The sequence below is a fragment of the Quercus robur genome, chromosome 5 (genome assembly GCF_932294415.1).
Source record: "Quercus robur chromosome 5, dhQueRobu3.1, whole genome shotgun sequence".
NCBI lineage: Eukaryota > Viridiplantae > Streptophyta > Magnoliopsida > Fagales > Fagaceae > Quercus > Quercus robur.
This window is the reverse complement of record NC_065538.1, coordinates 69,764,542-69,789,836: the sequence shown is the minus strand read 5'-3', so window position 1 is coordinate 69,789,836 and position 25,295 is coordinate 69,764,542. Positions and strand designations below refer to the sequence as shown.

General features: G+C 31.3%; 1 protein-coding gene and 1 long non-coding RNA gene across 3 annotated transcripts; both read right to left on the bottom strand.

The window, feature by feature from the left end:
- Positions 1–1,805: 1,805 nt before the first annotated feature.
- LOC126726864 (cellulose synthase-like protein E6) lies at positions 1,806–8,286 on the bottom strand. Of its 2 annotated transcripts, none has more exons than XM_050432271.1 (8): positions 7,952–8,286; positions 7,501–7,822; positions 3,909–4,049; positions 3,671–3,802; positions 3,308–3,520; positions 2,970–3,200; positions 2,537–2,884; positions 1,806–2,450 (listed from the first exon to the last, which is right to left on the bottom strand). In XM_050432271.1, the coding sequence occupies exons 1-8, from the start codon at positions 8,221–8,223 to the stop codon at positions 1,905–1,907; spliced, it is 2,205 nt and encodes a 734-aa protein (XP_050288228.1). In that variant the 5' UTR covers positions 8,224–8,286; the 3' UTR covers positions 1,806–1,904. The 2 variants fall into 2 exon arrangements, with proteins under 2 accessions (XP_050288228.1, XP_050288229.1); XM_050432272.1 differs by having other exon boundaries at positions 2,976–3,200; positions 7,952–8,284.
- Positions 8,287–9,732: 1,446 nt separating this feature from the next.
- On the bottom strand, positions 9,733–12,898 carry LOC126726873 (uncharacterized). The gene is made up of 4 exons (XR_007656085.1): positions 12,529–12,898; positions 11,011–11,116; positions 10,829–10,890; positions 9,733–9,921 (listed from the first exon to the last, which is right to left on the bottom strand). It is a non-coding gene; the product is annotated as an uncharacterized LOC126726873 (long non-coding RNA).
- Positions 12,899–25,295: the final 12,397 nt, after the last annotated feature.

Genomic DNA, 25,295 nt, shown 5'->3' with positions numbered 1-25,295 from the left:
GAAAATCCAAAACCACCCGAACCATATTAAAATTGATTTGGTGGTTGGCCACATAAAATCATCATTTCAAACCATTAGAAGCATGAAGGAGGAGTGATCTCCAAGTCCCAATTAGGGTAGGAGTGGCAACAGACCAAGATTGAGATGGGAAGCCCCTTCTTAAACCTGAACTCACAGGAGCAAACTTTGTTCTAAACCATCAAAAACACAGGTTCCCACTTTCGAAACCCAAACCCAGCCCACCCAATTAGCTGGTATTGTGCACACAAAAGACAACCTACAAGTTAGGTAATTGCCTATCAGATTGAAGGTTGCCCAAATTATTTACTGCATTATACAGCCAATAAAGAAGGAATAAAGGTTTTCTCCATGAGGCAGCAGAGCAACTAAGCCTCTTGATTCCTAACTATCCCAAAACCAGGTGGGCTATAACCCTTTAAAACCAATACACCTGAATTGATAATTACGCGTCAATGTAATAACTACCATACCACTAAGATAACTTACTCTTTTAAGTACTCATCATATTGATCAGCTTCAAAAGCTTCATTGTTGAAGTACTTAACAGTCTGGGAAAAAATTGACAGAATTGGAGAAAATAAGGCATCAGATAATCCATATGGAAAAAATAAGGCATCAAACGATCCATAAGGAGAAAATCAAACATTAAAAGTAAATCACAGCTTCACCTCTTTTGGTACACATCACCAGTGGCTCGGGACATAGGAAGTTCAGCATTGACCCACGGCTTACCCCAAAGAGTGACAACGATACCCTCCCCAAGCCCATTTTTGCCTGCATCCAAGTCAGCAAAATCTATATGTTTTGTTCTAGTAGCTCAACCATTGTATTGACAATGTTATTAACACACCACATTGTAAGCATTCATAACACCAAATACAACTGTAACAGATATAAAATACTCCGAACTTCTTTTTTTTTAGTCTCATTTCAAGCACTAAAGGGATATCTGAGAGGGATATAGCAAGAAAAACTTCAAAAAAAGAAAAGAAAAGAAAAAGACATACCTGGATGGATGCTATGCAATTGATCTCATTGTTTTCTAATGGATGCTATGCAATTTGTAACTTTTCTAATAGTAGCTGGAGTTTTTCAGAGATAGTGTGGTATTTATTTATATATGGTGTCACTGGGTTTGTTTGGTAGAGATCCGAAGGAGAAAAAAAAAAAGTCAAACTGGCAAAGAAACAAAACTCATGTGCACCTGCATGTGGGCATTTTCGGCTTCTCTATACACAGAGTTTTCCTCTTAGTGGGCATTTTTGGCTTCTCTATACACAGAGTTTTCCTCTTAGTTTTCTCCCCATTTTGGGGAGAAGACATTTGGGTGAGCTTGAGAGAAAACACTCAGCCCCACCACTTTTTTTTGTTTTTTTCCTCCATCTCTCCCAATATAAAAATATTCTCTCCACTTTTCTCTCATCAATTTTTCATTTTCCCTAAAATCCCTCCAAACAAACACACCCTAAAGCTAGCAAGACTTCCAACTCTAGCCAAATTCAGCATTTTGTTCTTCGTGTTGAATTTTTAATGCCGCAAGATTGAAGTCTACGTATTTTTTTTAATAAATTCAAATTTAGAATATGCACTCCCAATCTAAACTAGTTATGTTTCATTCATAAGTGTATAAAAATGGACTGCATTGCTACAATGATGTAGTTCAACAAAAACGTAACAATAATAAATATCAACTTTCAACTTCTAAATATTAATAAATTTGAGTAATGAAGACAAAAAAAAAAAAAAAAAAAAAAAAAAAAAAAAAAAATAGAAGAAGAACAACAAAGATAAAAATCAAATCCTGATAAATTCTTTTGACAAGATATGGTTCCATCAGAGTATATCTTAGCCAGAAGAAGTTTTGTGAGGCACAAACATAGAAATTAATATAGGGCTATTGCACAAGCCAATAGAGCAAAGATAGTTGATTGGTATGAAACTGAGGTGGGCAAGCTAGCAACGTCTTTCTTGAAGAAAAGTCCTTGGTAAACAGGAAGGTTGATAAAAACTAACAGACCACATAGAAGTATCTGTAATGCAAATTGCTCCCAAACCATAGTTTCCAAATCGGCAATCATCCTCTTTAGTCCTCCGAAGAAACAAAAGGCATTTAGCAATGCAAGTGTTGCTAAAATGGTAAACATTGGAGACGAAGTACCGAACTCCATGACCTCTTGGTCATATCTCTGTGACACATCATCATCAGCCACCTTTGTTGTGATAACGAAGGTCGACTTTGTAAACCCCAGTTGTTTTAGGATATAGTCCAACAAGCCAAAGAAGTAGGAAGTTGTTCTTCTATATAGCCACATCCTTTGATCATTCCAGCAACCCTTGAATGTGCCCCCAAACCAAATACATTCTCCAAGGCTGTATGCACGGTGGAGAATGATGACAAATACAAATGGGAGAACCCATGGATTTGAAATCTGTTTGTGCAAGATGATTCTATTCTTAGAAGATAGTTTAGCAACAATAATACACAAATTCAATTTAAAAAATAAAAGTCTCTTACCTGTGGAAACAAGGATATGCCTTTAAGCAAGCATAGAGATGGCACAATAACATAGTACAATGTAGTCAAGCTAGTTGGAGCCCATAGAAGATAGATACAATACGAAAGTTGAAGTTTTAAGGGAATCTTTTTATATCCAAGCACAAAGGGACAATGCCTAGAGGCAAATATTTGAAAATCACCGTAAGCCCATCTCCTGTATTGTACAAGTGACTGTAGTAGTGTTATGGGAGCAACTCCAAGAAAGCCTTTCCTTTCTGGATTGAAATATATGGATCTCCAACCTCGACATTGTATGGCTAATCCTGTTAATACATCTTCCACTGCACTGTCATACTTCACACCTATCTGCAAATAAATGTATAGGAGGTTCAAATGAATTGTACACACATCACAAATAAGAATATAAGAGGTTCAAATGAATTGTACACACAAAAACCTCTTTTCCCCACTGAGTGTTCTCTTCATAGTTACAACTTGCAAGGACTTTGCTTGTCTCTTCTAGTACCCTTGTACTCTCCTCTACACTTCTATTGCTCCATCTCTTCCAATCTTCCTTAAAATTCTTGTTGTACTTTTTCCCAGAAAGAGTCTCCCTTCTGTGGAAGCACCCAGTACCAATATAGCAAGGCCCACCATTCCCATCAAATCCTGGCATCTCCATCTTTATTTCAATGTATACCATGGGTATAAATTTTGTTAAAATGTCTTCTCTAACACATTTTCAATTGAACATATTGGAATTGGTCTAAGTAATTTTTCGATGCTTACCTGCCTTGCTACATTCAAGGAGCTACTATAAAGATCATTTTTTGTTAGGTTCTCAAATGATTGTGGAAACTGTACGAAACCAACTTCATTTCCCTTTTCTTCATCCATAAAAAAGCATAAAGCATCTCTCATTGACTTTGAATTGTTTGAATACATATCGCAATCCACGTTAAGAATTATTGGACTATTGCTTATCCTCGATGACACCCTTATCTAATATGTTTGATTATGAAAAATAATTATGAGTACAAAATACTTACAAACTTTTAACATATGGATTTTATGACTATTGAGTGTTGAGACTACAAAAAATAGAACTAGTTTGGAGAAGCATTTTGCATGTGGATATGATGTATGGCTTACCAATGCATTCATGGCTCCTGCCTTAAAATGGTGGTGGTATTGGGTTCTCTTTTCACGTGCCAAGTATACCAAAGTAGGCAAAGGTTGTCCTTGAATGTCCACAGCCTCAGAATCTCTCCCATCAATAAGTATCTATAAATTAGTTATTATTAATTAACTAAGCCATGAAATCGAATAAAATTTAATTATTCAATTAAGTATATTCAGCTCATGAGAAAAGAGAATATATGGTATGTACTTGAAGAATTGTTTGATGATCATGTCTGCTTGCAACCAATATCCACTCATTGAATCCCTTGTGTTCTTTGCTTATTTCTTCGGATATTTGACCTAGTTTTGTGGTGTTTTCAATCCGTTTCTTCATGTCTTCATATAACATCTACATACATGAAACATGATTTTTAAAATTTTTTTTACCAAATGTCAATTGAAAAATAAAGTAAAGGGGAAAATTAAGAGATATTTGTCAATGTTTCGAAAAAAAAAAATTGTCTACTAATTTCCAACCTAATCGTAAAATAGATACAAAATAAATAGACGACTTTGCAAATGTCACGTATCAAAAAGATACAAGATAATTATTACAACCTTCCTAGCTAGAAGCGTTTTGATGGGTTTATAATGGTGGGTTATAATTGAGGGATATTATGGAAATTAAGTAAAGTAGATAAATGACTTCATTTTTGGGATTCTTTCATATGTTTTGAGATGGATTTACAATTGTGTGTCAATATATATATATAAGTAAGAACGTCAAAAGTGACATATATATATATATATATATATATATATATTTAATTCTCTCATTTGACATTCCACCTCATTTTTTGATTAATTCCATATATAATCTTCTTTGAAAGGGATATAGGTATTATCCATTTAACCTCTTTCATTAAGTAAAGGTTTTAATGAATTAATTTATTAACCTTTTAACTAAGAAATGGTTTAATAAAATATTTAATCTTTATTATTTATTTGTATTCAAAGATAAATAATTTTATTTCTTTAGTTTTATATTTTTAAGTATAAAAAATTTTGGACAACTACTTAGCAAGAAAATAAGAGATACTCTAAATTTTTCCTTCCATATCAACAAAAAAATAATAGTGTTTTCTTTAATATTAATATTTTTTTAGTTATGTGTTTTTGGAGATACATGAGCATTCTACTAAATATTAATATAAAAGATAATTTATATGTTTTCTTTTTCACACAAAAAGTGGGGAGGGGGATATAAATTTAGGTTATTCTTGGAAAGTATATGGTTATTATTTAAGATTGATATCAAAAAAACAATTTATTTGAAATATGACACATGTTCAAATTTAATAATTTTAACAACTGAAAAAAAAAATAGAAAAGCAAAAAAGTAAAATATAGAAAATGTTTTGCAAATAAGTTAGTCAAAGTAATTAAATATTTGTAAATTCATTCAAAAAAATGTTCATAAATGAATTGTATTAATAAAAAAAAATTCATATTTCTTCTTTTTAATGACATGTGATATTACTAATTATCAAATATAATATAATGAATAAATATCGTACATGAATTCTATTTTATATGAACTTGAAATGTACTCACATATTGCAAGAGATATCCATTTTATAAGGTAAAAGTATTAGTCCAACTTAATTCCCTATATACTATTAAGTCAGTTAACATTTTTCTTTAACTCTTTTGAGGGCTAAGTTGACTTTTGGAACAAAAAAAAAGATCAATTTTGAAATATTTTAGACTTCATTCGGTGCTTTGTATTAGCCCAATCCTTGTTAGTGGAATTTTCCTATTTCTATTTGATTCGTTTCAGGACAGGCAAGTTGCGAAGGCCAACTCCAAAAAATCAATGCACACTGACAACTGACCTGAGGACTTGGACAGTGTTAATTTTGGAGGGTGCATTGAATGATGTCGTTTCTTGTTAACATTTTTTTGACCGACGTTTCTTGTTGACTAGTGACACTGTTTTTGTAACTTTTTTTTTTCCCAAAAAGGACAAAGAATATAGATAGAAAATGAGATGAAATGATCAGATTTTTGACCACGGAAGACAGCTTTTGTACGCGTGTGTGTGTGGCTGTGCTTATCCATGGATAAAATACGCAAAGTTTGATTTTGGTGGAGCTAATGGGGCATTTTCTATCTCAATCACTGGAATCAATAATCAGATGCCAAATTATAGCGCAAAAAATAATATTAAACTCCATGTACCCTACAATAATACTTTTCTCCCAATGTTTGTCTACACTCCTCACCAATCCAAACCATCATTAATTAAGAGAAAAAAATATTGTATATAACTGATGTATAATACTCATGTGAGGCTGACATGTGGGTTCCATAGACTCATGTGAAATAGGTTTGTGGAGCCCACATGTTAGATTCACATAAGATAACTTCTTTAGATAAAGAGAGCATAATACTTATAAAATTAAAATTGAGTTAAAAGAAGAAAGAGTGTTGCATACCTGGGAGACTAGCAACAAACTTATTTACTAATGTGTTTAGATGACATTATTTGAGCATTTGGATTTGAATTTGGGTGATTAAAATCTAAATAATTTGTTTGGAAAGTTCAAAATAGGTCAAGGATTTGGATTTGATAAATCCATAAAGAATTTTAAACTTTTAAAATTTTTCGATTTGAAATAACTCCTAAAATCAATGAATTTGAAATCCCTTGATTTGAAATCTATTAATTTGAAATCCCTTGATTTGAAATCTATTAATTTGAAATCTAAATCCAAGTACTAAACACAACCTACAAGTATTTACAGCGTATTGCTCTAGTTGTATATCCTTGCTTCTATGCATGGTATTTCACCCGTCTACAAGTAATAAATTTCACTACAGTTTTTTTTTTTTTTTTTTTTTTGACAGTTATTCACTTTAATTCTTCTTGGTCATGTCGGCCTAGCTAGTAAGGTTTTATTTTTTTATTTTTAAGTTAAGGTGAATGAATTTAGGCTATGGATGTTTTCGTTGAAAATAGTAAAAGATAAATATCAGTTTTTTTTTTTTTTTTTTTTTTTTTAAAGAAAGATAACTATCAGCTAAATTGCAAAACTCTAAACAAGTATTAAAGTATTTAAATGTAGGACCTTTATATATATATTTACATTGCACTTTTAATGTAAATTTACATTGTCAATACACAAAAGGTGACAAATTTTATACACCTTTGCAAAAAGTGGTAAATATTGTACAATTTTTGCAAAGGTATACAACATTTGCTACTTTTTTTTGTCTCTACAATATAAATTTACATTGTAAAAAAGAAGTATTTCTCATTATATATATATATATATATATATTTGTGATCTAAGAAATAATAAAACATTAGATTGTGTTTGGTAACAATTTTTGTTTTCTATTTTCAAAAACTTGTTTTAGGAAATATAAAGAAAAACCAATTTTCTTGTATTTTTGAAATTAAAAACATGTTTGGTTAGTCCATGAAATTAAAAAGATAACTTTTTGAAGAAAAAAATAGAAAATACTGAAATATGTTGTTATTAGAATTTAAACTCTAATGTTAACTCATTAAATGAGATAGATTTATTAAATTAAATGTGTATTTTTATTGACTTTTGAACATTAGAAATTGAAAATAGTCTTTTGCAAGTTTTCAGTTTCTTTCATTAATTGAATTTTAAGAAAAATTTTTGTTTTCTGTTTATTTTGAATTGCCAAACAAAATTTTTAGTCTCAAAAATAAAAAAATTATTTTTAAAAATAAAAAACAGTTATGAGAAGGGCCGTCTTATTCCATCCAACAATGGATGGTGTTCTGCAAATTAATTAGGAGAGAATGAGAGCGACAGATTTACCTTGACAGTTGACCACTCCTTGGCCAACACAGACTCCCCAAGTGGCTCGACAGCTGTGCGGAAATAAACCTCCGGCGATCTTGGTTCCACTTTGAACTTCTTGCAAAATGGTAGCCAAATCTTTGAGAAACGTGAGGCCTCCAGCATGGCATAGAACGTCAAATCTGAACCACCGTCATCTGATAGATAAACGCTTAGCTTCTCAGGTGGATAGTCATAAGCCATCACTGATAGCACTGTGTTTATCACCATAACTGGTGGTTCTATCACAGGGTCTGCTGTGCAAACAAATATATCTATGCCCGGCAAAGCCTTTTCATATCTGTTTATTATATATACAATCACAGTCAGCAAGAAAAGCATGTAATAGACAAACGCATACATAGAAAATCAAGTTTGCATGCAATATATCTAAGCTAGCTAGCTAGGCTTGTGAAACAGAAAGATAAACCTGTGAGAGAGGCGATCTTTGAAAGTGTTACGATAGATGGGGTTCCATCGGACAACCGTAGTGACAAACCAATAAAAACAAAACCAAAGCTCTGAGAAAAACAATCCCATCCATGCCCATCTTCCTGGTTCTCCTTTTGCTTGTATGTGGCTCAGTCTATATGCGAAGATGAAGCATGTTCCCACGAAAATTAAAAGTGAACAGATTTGGAAAAGGATTCGTCCCTTTGCTGACTTTGTTTCAAACAGAGGAAGATTATCATCTTTTGCCATCTCTCTCACTCTTTCTAGCTCCTATGGTGCTTTGAATGAGCTACACTGCATGTATATATAATATATATAGTACAGCCAGAAGTTAAAAATGAAAAAGAAAGAGATAGTACAGGCAGGGAGGGGGGGGGGGGGGGGCGGGGGGTGGGGGCATGTATAATAAGAGCCAAGCAGAAGAGTAGATAAGACTAGTGAGTAGGATTGATTGACCAAAGGGTAATTGTTAATACAAACATATGTAGAACTTGTTTGAACATATGTCATATAGAATTGGCTAAATCCTTTGACAAACATGTTTTACTTGTAATTAGGTAGATCTATGATATGTTTAATATTTCAAGGAACAAGATTTCAAATTCAAGTATTAAAGCTATGCAAATCTGTCCAAAAATCAAGTAAAGGTGTGTTGTTCATTAAAACTCGACAGATAGCTCGATAGATGTATCTATCGAGATTTAATATGTGAAGCTCGATAAATAACTCGACAGTTGTATTTATTAAGAATTACGAAATTCAAATTTCTAGATCTGTTTTTCACACACATCCTAGCTATTTGTGTAGGGTTTCTTTTCTCACAACACTAAACATATATAAAAATTATTTTAAGGGCCGTCAAATGTGATGCAACTTGATGCAAAGTGATTATTCACTCAAATTGTGACTGGAGACAATTTGTCCTGGTTCGTCTTTCTCTTGAAAAAGCTGTTGCGTTGGTACGCTGTAAGATTTTATAACCAATGAGCTTCTTGATCTTCATCATATGGATGAGTTGAAGAACTTTGCAACCAACATCTTTCTCAAGTTGGTGTCTTCACTACAAAAAAAAAGTCTACGAGCGAGGATAAAATGCCCTCACAAAAATTCAAATATAGTCTCAAAAGGTTATTAGTGAGAGCATATGGCCCTCGAAAGCTGTTATATTTGTTTTTGTTGTTAAAAGAGATTTTGCAACCATACCTTCACAAATAGATAGTTTACGAGAGCAATTCACGATCATTATTGAACAAATCCGCTCTCACAAATATATTACCAAATGACGAGAATAGCCAACGACTTATTTTTAGCGAGGACAAGTAGTCATCATTAACAACTATTTATGAGGACCTTCATACCCTCGCAATTAATTATTTGCAAATTTCAAATTGATGACATACTTTTTAAAGATGAATAGTGTCATTGTTAAAATTTATTTATAAGGGCTTTTAACCCCTCACAATTAGTTATAAGTAATAGTGACGACGTTAAACTCACTTAAAACATTTTTGCAAGAGGTTAAATAGCATCACTATTCTATAAATTACGAGGGACTTTGTCGTCATTATAAAGTTATTTATGACCAAATTTTTATGTCATTAGTGATAATATTTTATTATTTATTTTTTTTAAAGTTATTTTATATCATTTTTGCTTAATTATCTTGTTACAATAGTATAATGATTACTAAAAATTAATCCACCGAAACATAAAAATTCTTATAAGTTCAAACTTTAAAATATAAAATATACAAAGAAATCCTGAAATTAAACTATGACATAAAAATATTGTTTTAAACTTAAACAACTAGAATTATGACAAGATCTATATTAGTTTTCCTCTAAGTCACCCTCCAATGTTTAAAGGGTCTCAAAAAAAGGATTCTGCCTTCTCGTGGTACTTCTCAAAGACTGATGCACAGCCACCAACTTTCTCTTGCATTAAGAACTGCAAGGAAATAGACAAACTAATTAATCATGCACTTGTTAAATGGTTGAGGTGTTTGATTGAAAAATTGTCATACAATGAAGTCCATATGAAGAAATGAATCTTGATCTCCTATGAAAAAATTAATCATGCACTTGCTAAATATTATATTTTGGCTGAAGTTCAAATATGCAAGGCTACGTTGTGTTTTTAAAGCAACATCTTCCTACCCTGAGCAAATGAATCACCAACAGCTACAGAACAGCATTAAGATTCAATTAGAGTAAAATTGTAATGAAAATTCTAAACTGAAAGGATATAACTTGCACTTTTGCCACACTATCAAGAAGTAAAAAGGAGGGGGGGGGGGGGGGGGGGAGGACTGAGAAGGCAAGAGATTAAACAGAACATAAATAATAAAGAAAATCCAAAACCACCCGAACCATATTAAAATTGATTTGGTGGTTGGCCACATAAAATCATCATTTCAAACCATTAGAAGCATGAAGGAGGAGTGATCTCCAAGTCCCAATTAGGGTAGGAGTGGCAACAGACCAGGATTGAGATGGGAAGCCCCTTCTTAAACCTGAACTCACAGGAGCAAACTTTGTTCTAAACCATCAAAAACACAGGTTCCCACTTTGGAAACCCAAACCCAGCCCACCCAGTTAGCTGGCATTGTGCACACAAAAGACAACCTACAAGTTAGGTAATTGCCCATCAGATTGAAGGTTGCCCAAATTATTTACTGCATTATACAGCCAATAAATAAGGAATAAAGGTTTTCTCCATGAGGCAGCAGAGCAACTAAGCCTATTGATTCCTAACTATCCTAGAACCAGGTGGGCTATAACCCTTTAAAACCAATACACCTGAATTGATAATTATGCGTCAATGTAATAACTACCATACCACTAAGATAACTTACTCTTTTAAGTACTCATCATATTGATCAGCTTGAAAAGCTTCATTGTTGAAGTACTTGACAGTCTGGGAAAAAATGGACAGAATTGGAGAAAATAAGGCATCAGATAATCCATATCGAAAAAATAAGGCATCAAACGATCCAGAAGGAGAAAATCAAACATTAAAAGTAAATCACAGCTTCACCTCTTTTGGTACACATCACCAGTGGCTCAGGACATAGGAAGTTCAGCATTGACCTAAGGCTGACCCCAAAGAGTGACAACGATACCCTCCCCAAGCCCATTTTTGCCTGCATCCAAGTCAGCAAAATCTATATGTTTTGTTCTAGTAGCTCAACTATTGTATTGACAATGTTACTAACACACCACATTGCAAGCATTCATAACACCAAATACAACTGTAACAGATATAAAATACTCCAAACTTTTTTTTTTTTAGTCTCATTTCAAGCACTAAAGGGATATCTGAGAGGGATATAGCAAGAAAAACTTCAAAAAAAGAAAAGAAAAAAAAAAAGACATACCTGGATGGATGCTATGCAATTGATCTCATTGTTTTCTAATGGATGCTATGCAATTTGTAACTTTTCTAATAGTAGCTGGAGTGGATTGCACAAGGTACAAAGGTATCCCACTTGCTTACAAATAGCTATACAATTGTTATTATACATAGAAGTTACCTTTGATGGTGACTGTTTATTGCTGCAAAAGCAGATTGGACTACTTATTAAATTGATATCATTGCATGCTCAGGTGGCTTCTAACTGTAAAGAATGACTCTACTTGTCTTTGTATGACTAGTTCCAATACTGAAGCGCATATGCTTGTTCGTTGTACTAATCATGTAATTTCCTTTTTAACTTTGCTCTTGTTACGTAATTTGCTTTGATTTTTGTCTTTATACCGTGTGTAACTAACTTCATAGCATATATGCAGTATGATCTCACTATTTGACAACATAGAACAGAACAATCGTGGCCCTGTATACTCATTGCCCATTTCACAATTAAATATATGGATTCTCCACCAGTGTCTTTCACAATTAAAATATAAAAAATTGGATGATAGGTATTGCAGAGGATTTTATGATGTTTTCCTTTTATGTGCACCACAAATGGTTTGCCCAATCTTTAACATGCCTGCAATTGCCTTAGCTGAAACTCATTCCTATCTGCTGATAGGTAACTCAATAAACCTTGAAGTACTCTTTTGCTAAACCATGAGAAGTTACAGCAGAACTTCTTTCTATTTTTGTTAATTATGGTTGTAATTAACAAAAAAAACCACAATCGCAATCGCAGCGGTATAAGTACTTATAGGTAGTGCTTCAAAAAACACAGGAAATTCGTGAAATGTTAAATCGTATAAACAAATACAGCAAACTCTCCTAGATTTAAACAAAGTTTGGATGATCTAATTAAATAATTATTTCAATTTCGTATTTAATTAAAAAAAAAAATGGAGTAGAGTTATAGGTAATCATCCAAAAGTGCGGGAAATTCCTGAAAAATCAAATCCATAAACAAACACAACAAAATCTCCCAAAAATCAAAGAAAATGAAGCTTGAAGGAGCAAATTAAATAATTACTTCAGAATAGAGCACAGATTCAACCTTACAAATCAACAATCAATAGGTACAGAGAATTTTCCAATTTCAAAATCAACAATCAACAATGAACATTTCATAAGAGAGAGTAGAACCTGTAATCAAACTAGTGGAATCAGCGGTGTTGGAGTCGAGATGAGAGGAGACCTTCGATTTTTGAGTTTTCTGAGAAATGTGCAAAAGGAAAATCAAAGAAATGCGGTGAAAATCGACGAGAAAGTGGGAGAAAACAAAGAAACACAAAAATTCAGAGAAGAAATTAGGGTTTGTGATTAGGGATTGTGACTCCGGCGTGTGGGAGAGAGAGCAGATAGGTGGCTAGAGGTGGCGGCGTGAGGGGAGAGAGAAGTGGGAATTGAAAAGAAAGAAGGGATAAAAAAAAAAAGTGGGAAATAAAAAATTGGCGGAAAATTTTTGCAGGAAGAAAAAAAAAATCTGGGGGGAAAGCTAGTCCTATAGAGTTTTTTTTTTTTTTTTTTGGATAAGGTTAAAGCTTAAGTAATAATTAGAGTTTTCTTTAATAAAAATAATAAAGCTTAAGTAATAAAATAATGAATTTTAGGGAGTACAAGTTGAAGTATCTAAAGGCCATGGCGATGTACAAGTCAAAGGAGTAAGAGCTTCGAATGACAATTTTAGGAAAAAAAAGTTTATGCTTGTGAGAAATTTTGTGGAAGGATAAAAGAAAATATTGGAAAAATTTAACTTTTAGGATAAAAAGGAGTTTTGTCTGAAAACTATTGCAACGGGTTATAAAAATATCGCTATAGCCTAGTAAAAGTTTCACGTCAACATTTAAATAAATAATAAATCACATAAAAATTTTTAAAAAAATTAATTTCTAAAATTTTTAAAAATAAAATAAGATAATTAAATTAATTTTTTTATTCCTTTCATTATTATTAATTTTTTGGAAGATCATTTTATGTTCTTTGTGTTCTTCCCAAAATATAACTCATACTCTTAGATCAATAACAATTAAATGGTTGGATTTAGAGTAAGGCATGGTCAAAGTTTAGTCAAAGTTAGTCAAATCCGGTCAAACTTAAGAGATGGTCCCAAGATCACTGGACTTGGTGAAATTCGTATTCAAATCTTGATCAATAGAATTGAGGAGTATGGTGACATACTAGTATTGGTGAAATTTGAGACTAATTGGATAGTCAGATTAAGTAAACATAATCATACAAGTACACGGCACATGTCTATCATGCGCCATACTTAAAATTTGAAATCTAACTATTAGAGCATCTCCAACAGAGTTTGTATCTCTACTTTTGGAGCACCAAATGCTACTGTTCACACTCCAGCAGCTTATCTAAACCCATAGATTCTCCAAAAAATTTTTTGAAGTTGCTACAGTAGTTCTCTTAATTTAGAGAACACTGTAGCAACTCCAAACCATTATTTTATCTTAAAAAAATACCCAGCTGAATAAAAAATATATTCTTTCTCTTTCCTCCTCTCTTCTTTGTTCATCTGTGTCTCTCTCAAACGGTATCACAATCAAAACACAAACACAATAACAGATCAAGAATAGGGAAAAATACAAATTTAATTAAAACAACAAATCTAAAATCAAAACAAAAACAACAGATCAAGAGCATGAAAGCCTATCTAAGCTCCATCGTAACAACAAAGTGAATCAGGAAAAAAAAAAGAAAAAAGAAAAGAGATTGATGAAGGCCATGTCGGCTGTGTGTGTGTGTGTGTGTGTGTGTGAAGTGGCTGCAGAGGAAAGAAAATAGAAGCAGAAATAGAAGTCAAAAGATCATGAGAGTGTTCTAGAATCAAGTAGAAATAGACAAAGTAAAAAAAAGAGAGAGCTTGAGAAAGAGTGAGAGAGAGCTGGAGATAGTGAGATCCGGAATGAACTAGAAAAAGAAAAAGAAGGGGTAGATAGAGATAAGTGGGATATGTGTGTGGTGGAGAAAAAGCCAAGAGGAAAAAAAAAAAAAAAAAGAAAGAAAGAAAAGAAACGTATGGATGTAATTAAAAAAGGAAAAATATTTCAACCAAAAAAAGAAAAGGAAAAAAAAATAAAAAAATAAGAAATAGAAATTAAGAAATGTCACCACAATATTTTCACAATAAATTTTAAGTAACAAATTGTTATTAGTTAATATTGGCGAGTAAAAAAATAATTTCAGTGATGAGTTCAAATTAGAACTAGTAACAACTTTCCACATAAATTTTGTTGTGAAAATATTACGTAAAATGTTGTGAACATAACACTTCTCAATGAAAAATATAGTTGTTAAAAAAAGAATAAATGATGATTAAAAAAAGAATAAATAATGAATAGAGAAATAATATTTAAATGAGATAGAGAATCTGTTGGAAAATAGATTTGAAAAAGTTGATAGTTAAATGTAAAAGTTATTGTTCATTCTCCAAATAGTACAAAAATTTGGAGAATCTGCTGGAGATGCTCTTAGATTTGAAGAGTATAATGAAAGGTTAATTCTAGTAAATTATGGTCACAATCAAATTATTGGATTTAGAGAAATGCGTAGTCAAAGTTTAGTCAAAGTCGATCAAACTCGATCAAACTTAATAGATGGTCCCGATACCGTTGGATTTGGTGAAAATCATATTCAAATCTTGATCATTAGGATTGAAGAGTATGGTGATATATTGATATTGGTAAAATTTGAGACCAATTAGATGGTCATATTGAGAGAATATATATAGTCATATAGGTACACAACACATGTCCATCACATGTCATTCTTATTTGAAATCTAATCGTTGGATTTGAAGAGTGTAATGAAAGGTTCGTTCTGGTAAATTATGGTCACAATTAAATGACTGGATTTAAAGAAAGGCGCAGTCAAAGTTTAGTCAAAGTTGGTCAAACCCGATCAAACTTAATAGATGGTCCCAATACTACTGGACTTGGTGAAATTCATATTCAAATATTGATCATTGGGATTGAAGAGTATGGTGACATATTGGTGTTGGTAAAATTTGAGACCAATTGAATGGTCAAATTGAGAGAACATAGTCATATAAGTACACAACATATGTCCATTATGCGCCATACTTAGATTTGAAATCTAACCGTTGGATTTGAAGAGTGTAATGAAAGGTTAATTCTGGTAAATTATGGTCACAATTAAACAGCTTGATTTAGAGAAAGACGCAGTCAAAGTTGGTCAAACTTAATAGATAGTCCCAAGACCACTGGACTTGGTGAAAATCATATTCAAATCTTGATCATTGGAATTGAAGAGTATGGTGACATATTAGTGTTTGTTAAATTTGAAACCAATTAGATGGTTAGATTGAGAAAACATAACCATACAAGTACATAGCACATGTTTAGCAACGGTTAATGTCGAGATAAAATAAAAATCTCAATGTTTTCCTTATCTCAATCACGTTTTAAGGTAGGGGAGTCCTAATCATTGCAATGGGGTTTTTGAAAAAATGGAAAACCTTTTAATTAAATTTAAAACAAAATTTTGAAGGAAGTGCTTCGGGATAATTCCCTATCACTCTCATATTTTGAAAATCCAACCATTGAATTACATGTTCTATATAGTCTTAAGATGCATGCCAATTTTTATACTAATCGGATTTAATTTACCATTTGATATTTAAACTCATCTTTTATGCATTATTTTAAACTACAAAAATTTGAATTTAGACAATTGATTGATGACATGACTATTAATCTTTGATCACCTTGAAATTTTGTAAACATGAAAAATATATGAAGATAATGTAATCTAAAGGTAGATTTGTCAAAATTCACATCGAATTAAGAAATATAGGGTTGGGTTCAAGGTACACTTGATGTAACTCTAAAAAATGTTACACCATCCAATAACTTATTATTGAATTCATATTTTAAAAATCCAACCGTTGGATTACATGTTCTATATGTTTTTAAGATGCATGCCAATTTTCATGTCAATCGGATTTAATTTACCCTTTGATCTTTAAACTCATCTTTTATGCATTATTTAAAACTATAAAAACTTGAATTTAAACAATTGACTGATGACATGACTATTAATTTTTTATCACTTTGAAATTTTGTAAGCATAAAAAATATATGAAGAAAATGTAATATAACGGTAGATTTGTCAAAATTCACATCGAATTAAGAAATACAGGGTTGGGTTCAAGTTACATCTGATATAACTTTAAAAAATGTTACACCACCCAATAACTTATTATTGAATTCATATTTTAAAAATCCAACCATTGGATTACATGTTCTATATGTTTTTAACATGTATGCCAATTTCATTACTAATCGGATGTAATTTACCATTTGATATTTAAACTCATCTTTTATTCATTATTTTAAACTACAAAAAACTTGAATTTAGACAATTGATTAATGACGTGGCTATTAATCTTTGATCACCTTGAAATTTTGTAAGCATGAAAAATATATGAACATAATATAATCTAATAGTAGATTTGTCAAAATTCATATCAAATTAAGAAATATAGGGTTGGGTTCAAGTTACACCTGATGTAATTCAAAAAACTGTTACACCACCCAATAACTTATTGTTGAATTCATATTTTTGAAATCTAATCGTTAGATTACATGTTCTATATGTTCTTAAAATGCATGCCAATTTTCATGCCAATCGGATGTAATTTACCATTTGATCTATAAACTCATATTTTATGCATTATTTTAAACTACTAAAACTTGAATCTAGACAATTGATTGATGACATGACTATTAATCTTTGATTATCTTGAAATTTTGTAAGCATGAAAAATATATGAAGATAATTTAATCTCGCGGTAGATTTGTCAAAATTTACATCAAATTAAGAAATATAAGGTTGGGTTCAAGTTACACCTAACGTAATTCTAAAAAATATTACACCACCCAATAGCTTATTATTGAATTCATATTTTGAAAATCCAACCGTTGGATTTCATGCTCTATATGTTCTTAACGTGCATGCCAATTTTCATACCAATCGAGTGTAATTTACCTATGATCTATAAACTCATCTTTTATGCATTATTTTAAACTACAAAATCTTGAATTTAAACATATGATTGATGACATGGCAATTAATATTTGATCACCTTGAAATTTTATAAACATGAAAAATATATGAAGATAATGTAATCTAATAGTGGATTTGTCAAAATTCCCATTGAATTAAGAAATATAGAGTTGGGTTCAAGTTACACGTGATGTAATTCTAAAAAATGTTACATCACCCAATAACTTATTATTGAATTCATATTTTGAAAATCCAACCATTGGATTACATGTTGTATATATTCTTAACATACATGCCAATTTTCATGTCAATTTTCATGCCAATTGGATGTAATTTACCATTTGATCTATAAACTCATCTTTTATGCATTATTTTAATTGGAAGAAATTTTTATTCACTTTTGAGAGAGAGAGAGAGAGTACAAAATGCTAAAATTCTTGAATTTTAGGCTACCATTTTGAAGTTGAAAGTGCTATCATTTTTTTTATGGGCACAATTGTTTAGAAAATAAGGACTGACCTTTCTTATATAGGATGTATATAAAATGTTTTTTTTTTTTTTTTTTTTTTTTTTTTTTTTTTTTTTTTTTTTTTTTTTTTTATACTGTAAACAAAAGGTTCATCTAAAGAATACAAAGTGCTATATGTTTATAAGTTTCTTTTTATTTTTCTTTGAATTTTAGAATAACTTTTTTCTCCAAAAAAAAAATTAATATTTTAATGATTTTTTGCGAAGGTCAATCGTGGCCCTTGCAAATAATTTAGTGTTAGTAAGGGCATATTTTTAACCCACACAAAAAATAAACTTTTTGCAAGGGATTTTTATTGTCCCTCGAAAATAATTTGGTGGGAACATTTCCCTCCAAAAATTTTGACATTTTAATGATTATTTGTGAAGGTCGATCCTATCCCTCGCAAATAATTTAGTATTAGTGACGACTTTTTTTTAACCATCATAAATTATACACTTTTTGTGAGAGATTTTTAATTGTCCTTCGCAAATAATATGTAGGGAAAATTTCCCTCCAAAATATTAGTATTTGTGACAGCTATAACACATAATTGCGACAACTTTTCTTATTGGTCACAAATATTTCACATTTCACCAAATATTTGCGAGAGCTTTATTTTGCCATCACAAATAAGATTTTTTCAGAGGGCTTTTTGGGTCTGTCAAAAATTTTTGGTCGCTAATAGGCATTTTTGGTTAGTCACGTACTTGAATTCGTGCATCGATTGGTTAGTCACGTACTTGGAGCCATGCATTGAAAAGAGAGATTATCACTATATTACAAGTCCAATTGTGTATTGGGGTAAATGTTCAACTGTAAGTTAGTATAAGGTATTAAGATTCTTTTACTTGTAACCACTTGTTTTGATAATAGTAGATTCTCTGGAGTGGTGACCTTAAATTCACTCGATGGGATTTTATCTTGGTAGTTTTCCCCATTTGTAAACAAATTACCAGTGTCAAATTTAATTTCCATTGCATTTAGTTATTTGGTGATTTGTTTGTGTTACCACACTTATTGCATGTTAATTGACTTAATTAATTCACTTGGCTAATTAATTGGTTAATTTACCTAAAAGGTCAATACATCTAGAGCAACAAATTTGTGGAAAGGCATAAATGGGAGCAGCTAGCGCTAGCTGAGAGAAAGAGATGATAGGATATGATGGTGCCTGTGATATTGCAAAGAAATATAAGGCTACTGTAAAAGGCTACAACCCAATCACATCAAAATAAATTTGAGTTTGTGTGATTATCAAAAAAAAAATTGAAATTGTGTGGGTTATCATGGAATAAGAAACTTGTGTTTGAATTCTACTTGCACAAAACAAGGACAAAATGGGCTTCTGCCCTTTTCCACAAAACTAATTAGCCTTTTTCCCTTCTTCCCAAACTAAATAGGGAAATGCCCCTCTTTTAAAACTCGACTTTTTCAAAATCGAGTTAAACCCTATAGTGACGTTTTTAAGGACCTATAGTGACGTTTTTAAGGACCTATAGTGGCGTTTCGTAACTTGATATCCATAAAATCGAGTTATAGGCAATTTTATTGCCTATAATTGCCTATAACTCGATTTTGTGAATATCAAGTTATAAAACGTCACTATAGGTTCTTAAAACGTCACTATAGGTCCTTAAAAATGTCACTATAGGGCTTTAGAAATTTTTTTTTTTTAACTCGATTTTGAGAAAGTCGAGTTTCAAAAGAAGGGCATTTCCCTATTTAGTTTGGGAAGAAGGGCAAAAGGCTAATTAGTTTTGTGGAAAAGGGCAAAAGCCCATTTTGTCCCACAAAACTCTCAAAAGCCATTTCACTTAAGTAAAAAGTAGAGGTCCTTTAGGTAGAGGTGTTTAAGTATTGGTATTTAAAATGATGTGAAAATTTTGGTTTGTCAAGTATCGTGAAAGCACATGTTTAAATTATTTATAATACAAAAAATTTGTTTAATACCATGTTTCAAATAATATATTTTAAAATGCGAAAAAACATAATTGTGTGTTTGATATGTATATGTGTTTTTTTTAAGTGATGACTTGTATAGTTAAAGTATACTATTTAAGGAAGAAGAAGAAGAAGAAGAGAAGAGTTAAAGTATACTATTTTATTTAAGGGGAAAAAAGAAGAAGAAGAAGAAGAAGAAGAGAGTTAAAGTATACTATTTTATTTAAGGCAAAAAAAAAAAAAAAAAAAAAGGAAAAGAAGAAGAGAGAAGGACAAAAGGCAGGACAGATCGTAGGAGAAAAAGAAGTTGAAGTGTGTGTGAGAGAGTTCCAATTATGTTTGGTTTTGTCAAGTGAGTCCCACGGTTTTCAACTTATCTACACAAATGCCACTCAACAGTGTTACTTGAATAATAAATACTAATATGTATAAGTTCTCAAAATACATATTTTAAATCTCGTAATATGAGAATTGTAACTCAAAACGCTCTTAATAAATCATTCTTATCAACATTTTATATTTTTTAGTATATGCAAAACAAGTGTCTAACTAATATTTGAGTTTTGTAAATATGTGCCAAAATAATATTTGGGCTTTATAAGATAGTTGCCAAAATAGTATTTGAGATTTGTAAAATAAGTGTCAAATTAATATTTTGGCTTTGTAAAATAGTGTCAAATTAGTACTTGGACTTTGTAAAATAAGTGTCAAATTAGTACTTGGGCTTTGTAAAATAAATGTCAAATTAGTACTTGGGCTTTGTAAAATAAATGTCAAATTAGTATTTGGGCTTTATAAAATAAGTGCCAAATTAGCATTTGAGCTTTATAGGATTTTTTAAAAATATTGCCATGTAGCAGCGGGTTTTAAGAGATGCCATGTAGCAATGGGCTTTTAATAGGTGCCGTGTTGCAACGGGCTTTTAATAAGTGCCATGTAGCAATGGACTTTAGAGTTGCCGTGTAGCAACATGCTTTTAATAGGTGTCGTGTAGCAACGAGTTTTAAGAGATGCCGTGTAGCAACGGGCTTTAGAGATGCCGTGTAGTAACGGGCTTTTAATAGGTGCCGTTTAGCAACAGGCTTTTAATAGGTGCCATGTAATAACAGGCTTTTAATAGGTGCCGTGTAGCAACGGGTTTTAAGAGATGTTGTGTAGCAACAGGCTTTGGAGGTGCCGTATAATAACAGACTTTTAATAGGTGCCGTATAGCAACAGGCTTTAGAGGTGCTGTATAGCAACGGGCTTTAGAGAGTTTTGTTGGGCTTTTTGGATTTGGCCACAAGTTAAATGATTTTGGGCTTTTTGGAGGAGGAAGTATAATTTTGTGGCCCAATTTTGCCCAATTTTGATAGTAATGTGATGAGTATTTTTGTGAAAACCCAAGTTAGGTAATGTGTGAGATATAATGGGTGATATTGGTGAGAGGGCCCAAGGTAATTTATGGGGCTTATATAGAGAATATTTGTGGGAAATATTTATGTGGGCTAAAAATAGTTTATGAGCTCGTGTGGGTATATATTTTTGTGAGTGAGCTAATGAAATTAGGATTCAAAATTTTGTACCTCAACAAAAGCAAAAAGAAAAGTACATTAAAAAAAATAAAAATAAAAATAAAAATAAAAATAACAAACAAACAAACAAACCAAATTCTAATCAATTCCAATAATTATTTTGACAAGATATGGTTCCATCAAATTAAGTATATATCTTAGCCAACAGAAGTATTGCAACACACAAACATTGAAATTAATATAGGGCTATTGCACAAGCCCATAGAGCAAACATAGTTGATTCGAATGTTACTGAGGTGCACAGGCTAGCAACGTTTTTCCTGAAAGGTTGATGAAATCTAGCATACCACATAAAAGAATCTGCAATGCAAATCGTTCCCAAACCAAAGTTTCCACATTTGCAATCACCCTCTTCAATCTACCAACAAAACAAAAGGCATTTAGCAATGCAAGTGTTGCTATAATGGTAAATATTGCAGAAGTACCAAACTCTATGAACTTTTGCGCTAATTTGTATTTGTTTGGGCAATTTTTTATAAGTGCTATATTCACAACATTTTCACAACAAATTCTATATTGAAAAGTTGTTATTAATTTTAATTTAAACCTACCATTGAAATTATCTTTTTGTCCACTAGTAATAGCCAATAACAACTTGTCATTTAAGATTTATTTGTAAGAATGTTGTAAAAATGTTATGAACATAACATTTCTCACAATTTCTTGGTTCAATTTTCAATTGATTAAAATTTTGGAGAGATCTAGGTGCTGTTTGGATTCAGCGTTTTCTGCTGAATCTAAAGCTGCGTTTTTCCACTTTTTTTTTTTTCCCTCACTTCACGCGTTCGAGGGGACAACTAGCACTGTAACAATACTGTATCAGCACTGTAGCAACACTGTTTATCACTGTTCACGCACTAAAAAATATTAAAAATGGGTCCCACAATACTATTCACATATTTAAAAATTATTTTGCTACAGTATTTTTAGTTTTCAGTTTTCAGTTTCAGCAACAATAAGTTCAATCCAAACGGATACCTAATCTTATTTTTAATGGGCTCAAATTTTTATTAAGGTGTACAAATTTTTTTAGGATGGTCAAGATTTTTTTCTAGGTAGTTAACAACACATATTAATTTAAAATTTAATTTTTTAATGATATAAAAAAAATTACAAGTCAGGATGACCACTGACCACCCTGAATGACAATTAGAGCCGCCCTTTGATTGACGAAATGACCAGGTTAGCTTGAGCAAGTACAAACTTTTGTAGTTGAAGTCAAAGTTTGAATACTATATATCAATTTTGATAAACTTCCAATAAAAAGAAGAGAGACACGGAACCAAATGACAGGAAAATGATTGTGTCCATTGATATTGCAAACAAATATGAGACTACAGGCCAATAACGTTAAAATAAATTTGTGTTTGTATAGGTTATCGTGGAGCAAGAAACTTGTCTTCAAATTCTTCTTACACAAAAATAAACTTGTCCTCGAATTTTTTTTACACAAAAACGAAACTTTCAAAAGCCATTTTGCTCAAGTGAAAATTAAATTGATTTTCAACATATTTTAATATGAGACTAGTTAAAATTACCTATTAGCTAATTTAACATTTTTTTTTTTTGCATAATTCCATAGTAGGGATGAGGGATTAAGGGTGGAACTACACTAGAGGGTGGGGGGACCAAAATTTGAAAAATGTCACTTTTACTTAAGATTATTAATGAATTTTTTTAATTTTGTGCTCCCCCTCTAAATTATGATCTTCCTTCCTTTCAAAAATAAGTGCTACATATTTTAAATTCTAATATTCAAGAGGATTGTTTTTAAAGAAACAAAAATTATCTCATAAATGAGAATAGAAATATTAAGTATACTAGTCGCTAACCCGTGCGATGCACGGGATAGTTAATCTTGGAACACACTTGTAGTTTTTGATACTATCTCAATCCCTCAACAATCTTTACCCTTCTAGCTAAATATATATATATATATATATATATATATATATATATATTTATATATTTCTTATCCTCAAACCAAACCTATTTAGCGCATCTTCTTTTTATTTGCTTCAAAATAAAGCATAACATTAATCTACCATGTGCTTCTACCAGTTTTGCAATAATAATTCCCCATGTATAATCATTCCCATCCAAAATATTAGCACACAAAACAAAGCTCCCCAATCAAAGCATTGAAACGTAAGAACATATGGAAAATGCTAAAGGTACTACCAATTTTACAACAAAAAGCTTACGCAACTTACATCAATAAAAAAATAAAATAAAAAAATTTAAAGTGGGCGCATTTCATGAATTAGCCCATCCATTACAGTGATGACTCCAATTTTTCTAAAGCGCCTCATCTGATATGTTGGATTTATGAATGTAGTATGCAAACTATGAACATTTCCAATTAACAGGAAACCAAACAGGTTCAAGAGATACACCTAAAAAGGGAAACATTAAAAGAAAAAATTGTCAGCTCAAATTTTATTTGCTTTAGTCAAATGAGTTCCATAGCAGCAAATTGCTAGCATCATAACTCATTTAGTTCATAAATACAATAATAGAATACAAACAGAATAAATTGCTGGCATCATAACTCAACTAAATGGTATAATCACATAATACATCAATTTATGAACTTAAAATATGAGGCAAGAAAATCCATTGAGAAAAAAAAAGTACTCACATTTTATATAAGCCTATGCACCATAGAACTATGTTAACCTCAATATCAAATTACAATGGCTACAATACAACTTAAGAAATGAATGCAACATAAAGAAAAGAAACTAAATAAGAATTGAATAGGTAGATTCAAGATACCACCATATGCACTGAAACTTTTTTTCAAGAGAAAGCAAAAGCAATCACCTTTAAATCAATATCTACAAACATTATTTCATTATACTATTATACGAAGGACATAAGCAGTAAGCCTGAACCCAAAATATTCTTATATGCCTTTTTCTATATACCCATAATACAGTAATTCAGAATAAAGCTTATTTCAGCATCAAACTTAGCAAAGCACAATAAAATCAAGTTTATAGCATAATTTTAACAATTATAGCAGAAATATCAGCTATAAATCAAAATGGCAATCAAGAATATATATGTACATTTCAAAGTGGCAAGGATCAAAACATGTGCATATCTCTAATTTTAACATGATTATATGGATTAAACAAACACAGTAAGGATAAAATATATACACACACTCACATTGAATCATTAAAATCACTATTATTTCCATGGACGTAATTCACTCTACCATTAAACTAAAGCCCAGAGGATTTTTAATGAGCCTTATGGACTTATGGTTATCTACAGGAATTGGTAACCATCATCGAGGAAAAAAATAGTCTTCCAAACTTAAAGATTGTCACCATTCCCATCTCTTAAGAAAAAGGAAAAGAAAGGCATGATTGTGTTTCTTTTTCTCTATTTTAAAAACATCATTGAAAAATACCCAAAACCCATTAACCCAAATACTCTAAACAAAAAAGAAAACCAAATGTGACACAAATATCCTAAAGATAGCAAATTCTAACCAAATACCTTTATCAAAACAAAATCTAACCTAGAAATAAAAATCAAAGATTTAAAATCAATCCGACCAAAATACCCAAAACTAATCATATTTAATGCCATTTTTGAAAGACCATAAGTTCAAAATCAATCCAACCAAAATACCTGTTTTAGATGGTGTTTTTGGGAGCAAAAAATTATCTTGGTTTGGAATTTTGTTGCAGTGGAAGGCCAGACAAAGTCTTTTATAGATCATATGTAAATCGTGTTTGAAATGGTACTGAAACCTAAATCACCTGGATTAACTACATTTGAAATTACCTGAATTCTTTCTATCTTTCTCACGATGTCAAAAATCTTCT

What these genes read in the sequence shown, in the direction of transcription:
- LOC126726864 (XM_050432271.1), bottom strand. Translation starts at nt 8,223, where the DNA reads ATGGCAAAAGATGATAATCTTCCTCTGTTTGAAACAAAGTCAGCAAAG. An exon ending in AGGAGTGGTCAACTGTCAAG is followed by an intron (nt 4,050 to 7,500) that starts GTAAATCTGTCG and finishes TCATGTATGTAG; the next exon opens with ATGTTATATGAAGACATGAA. An exon ending in ATCATCAAACAATTCTTCAA is followed by an intron (nt 3,803 to 3,908) that starts GTACATACCATA and finishes ACTAATTTATAG; the next exon opens with ATACTTATTGATGGGAGAGA.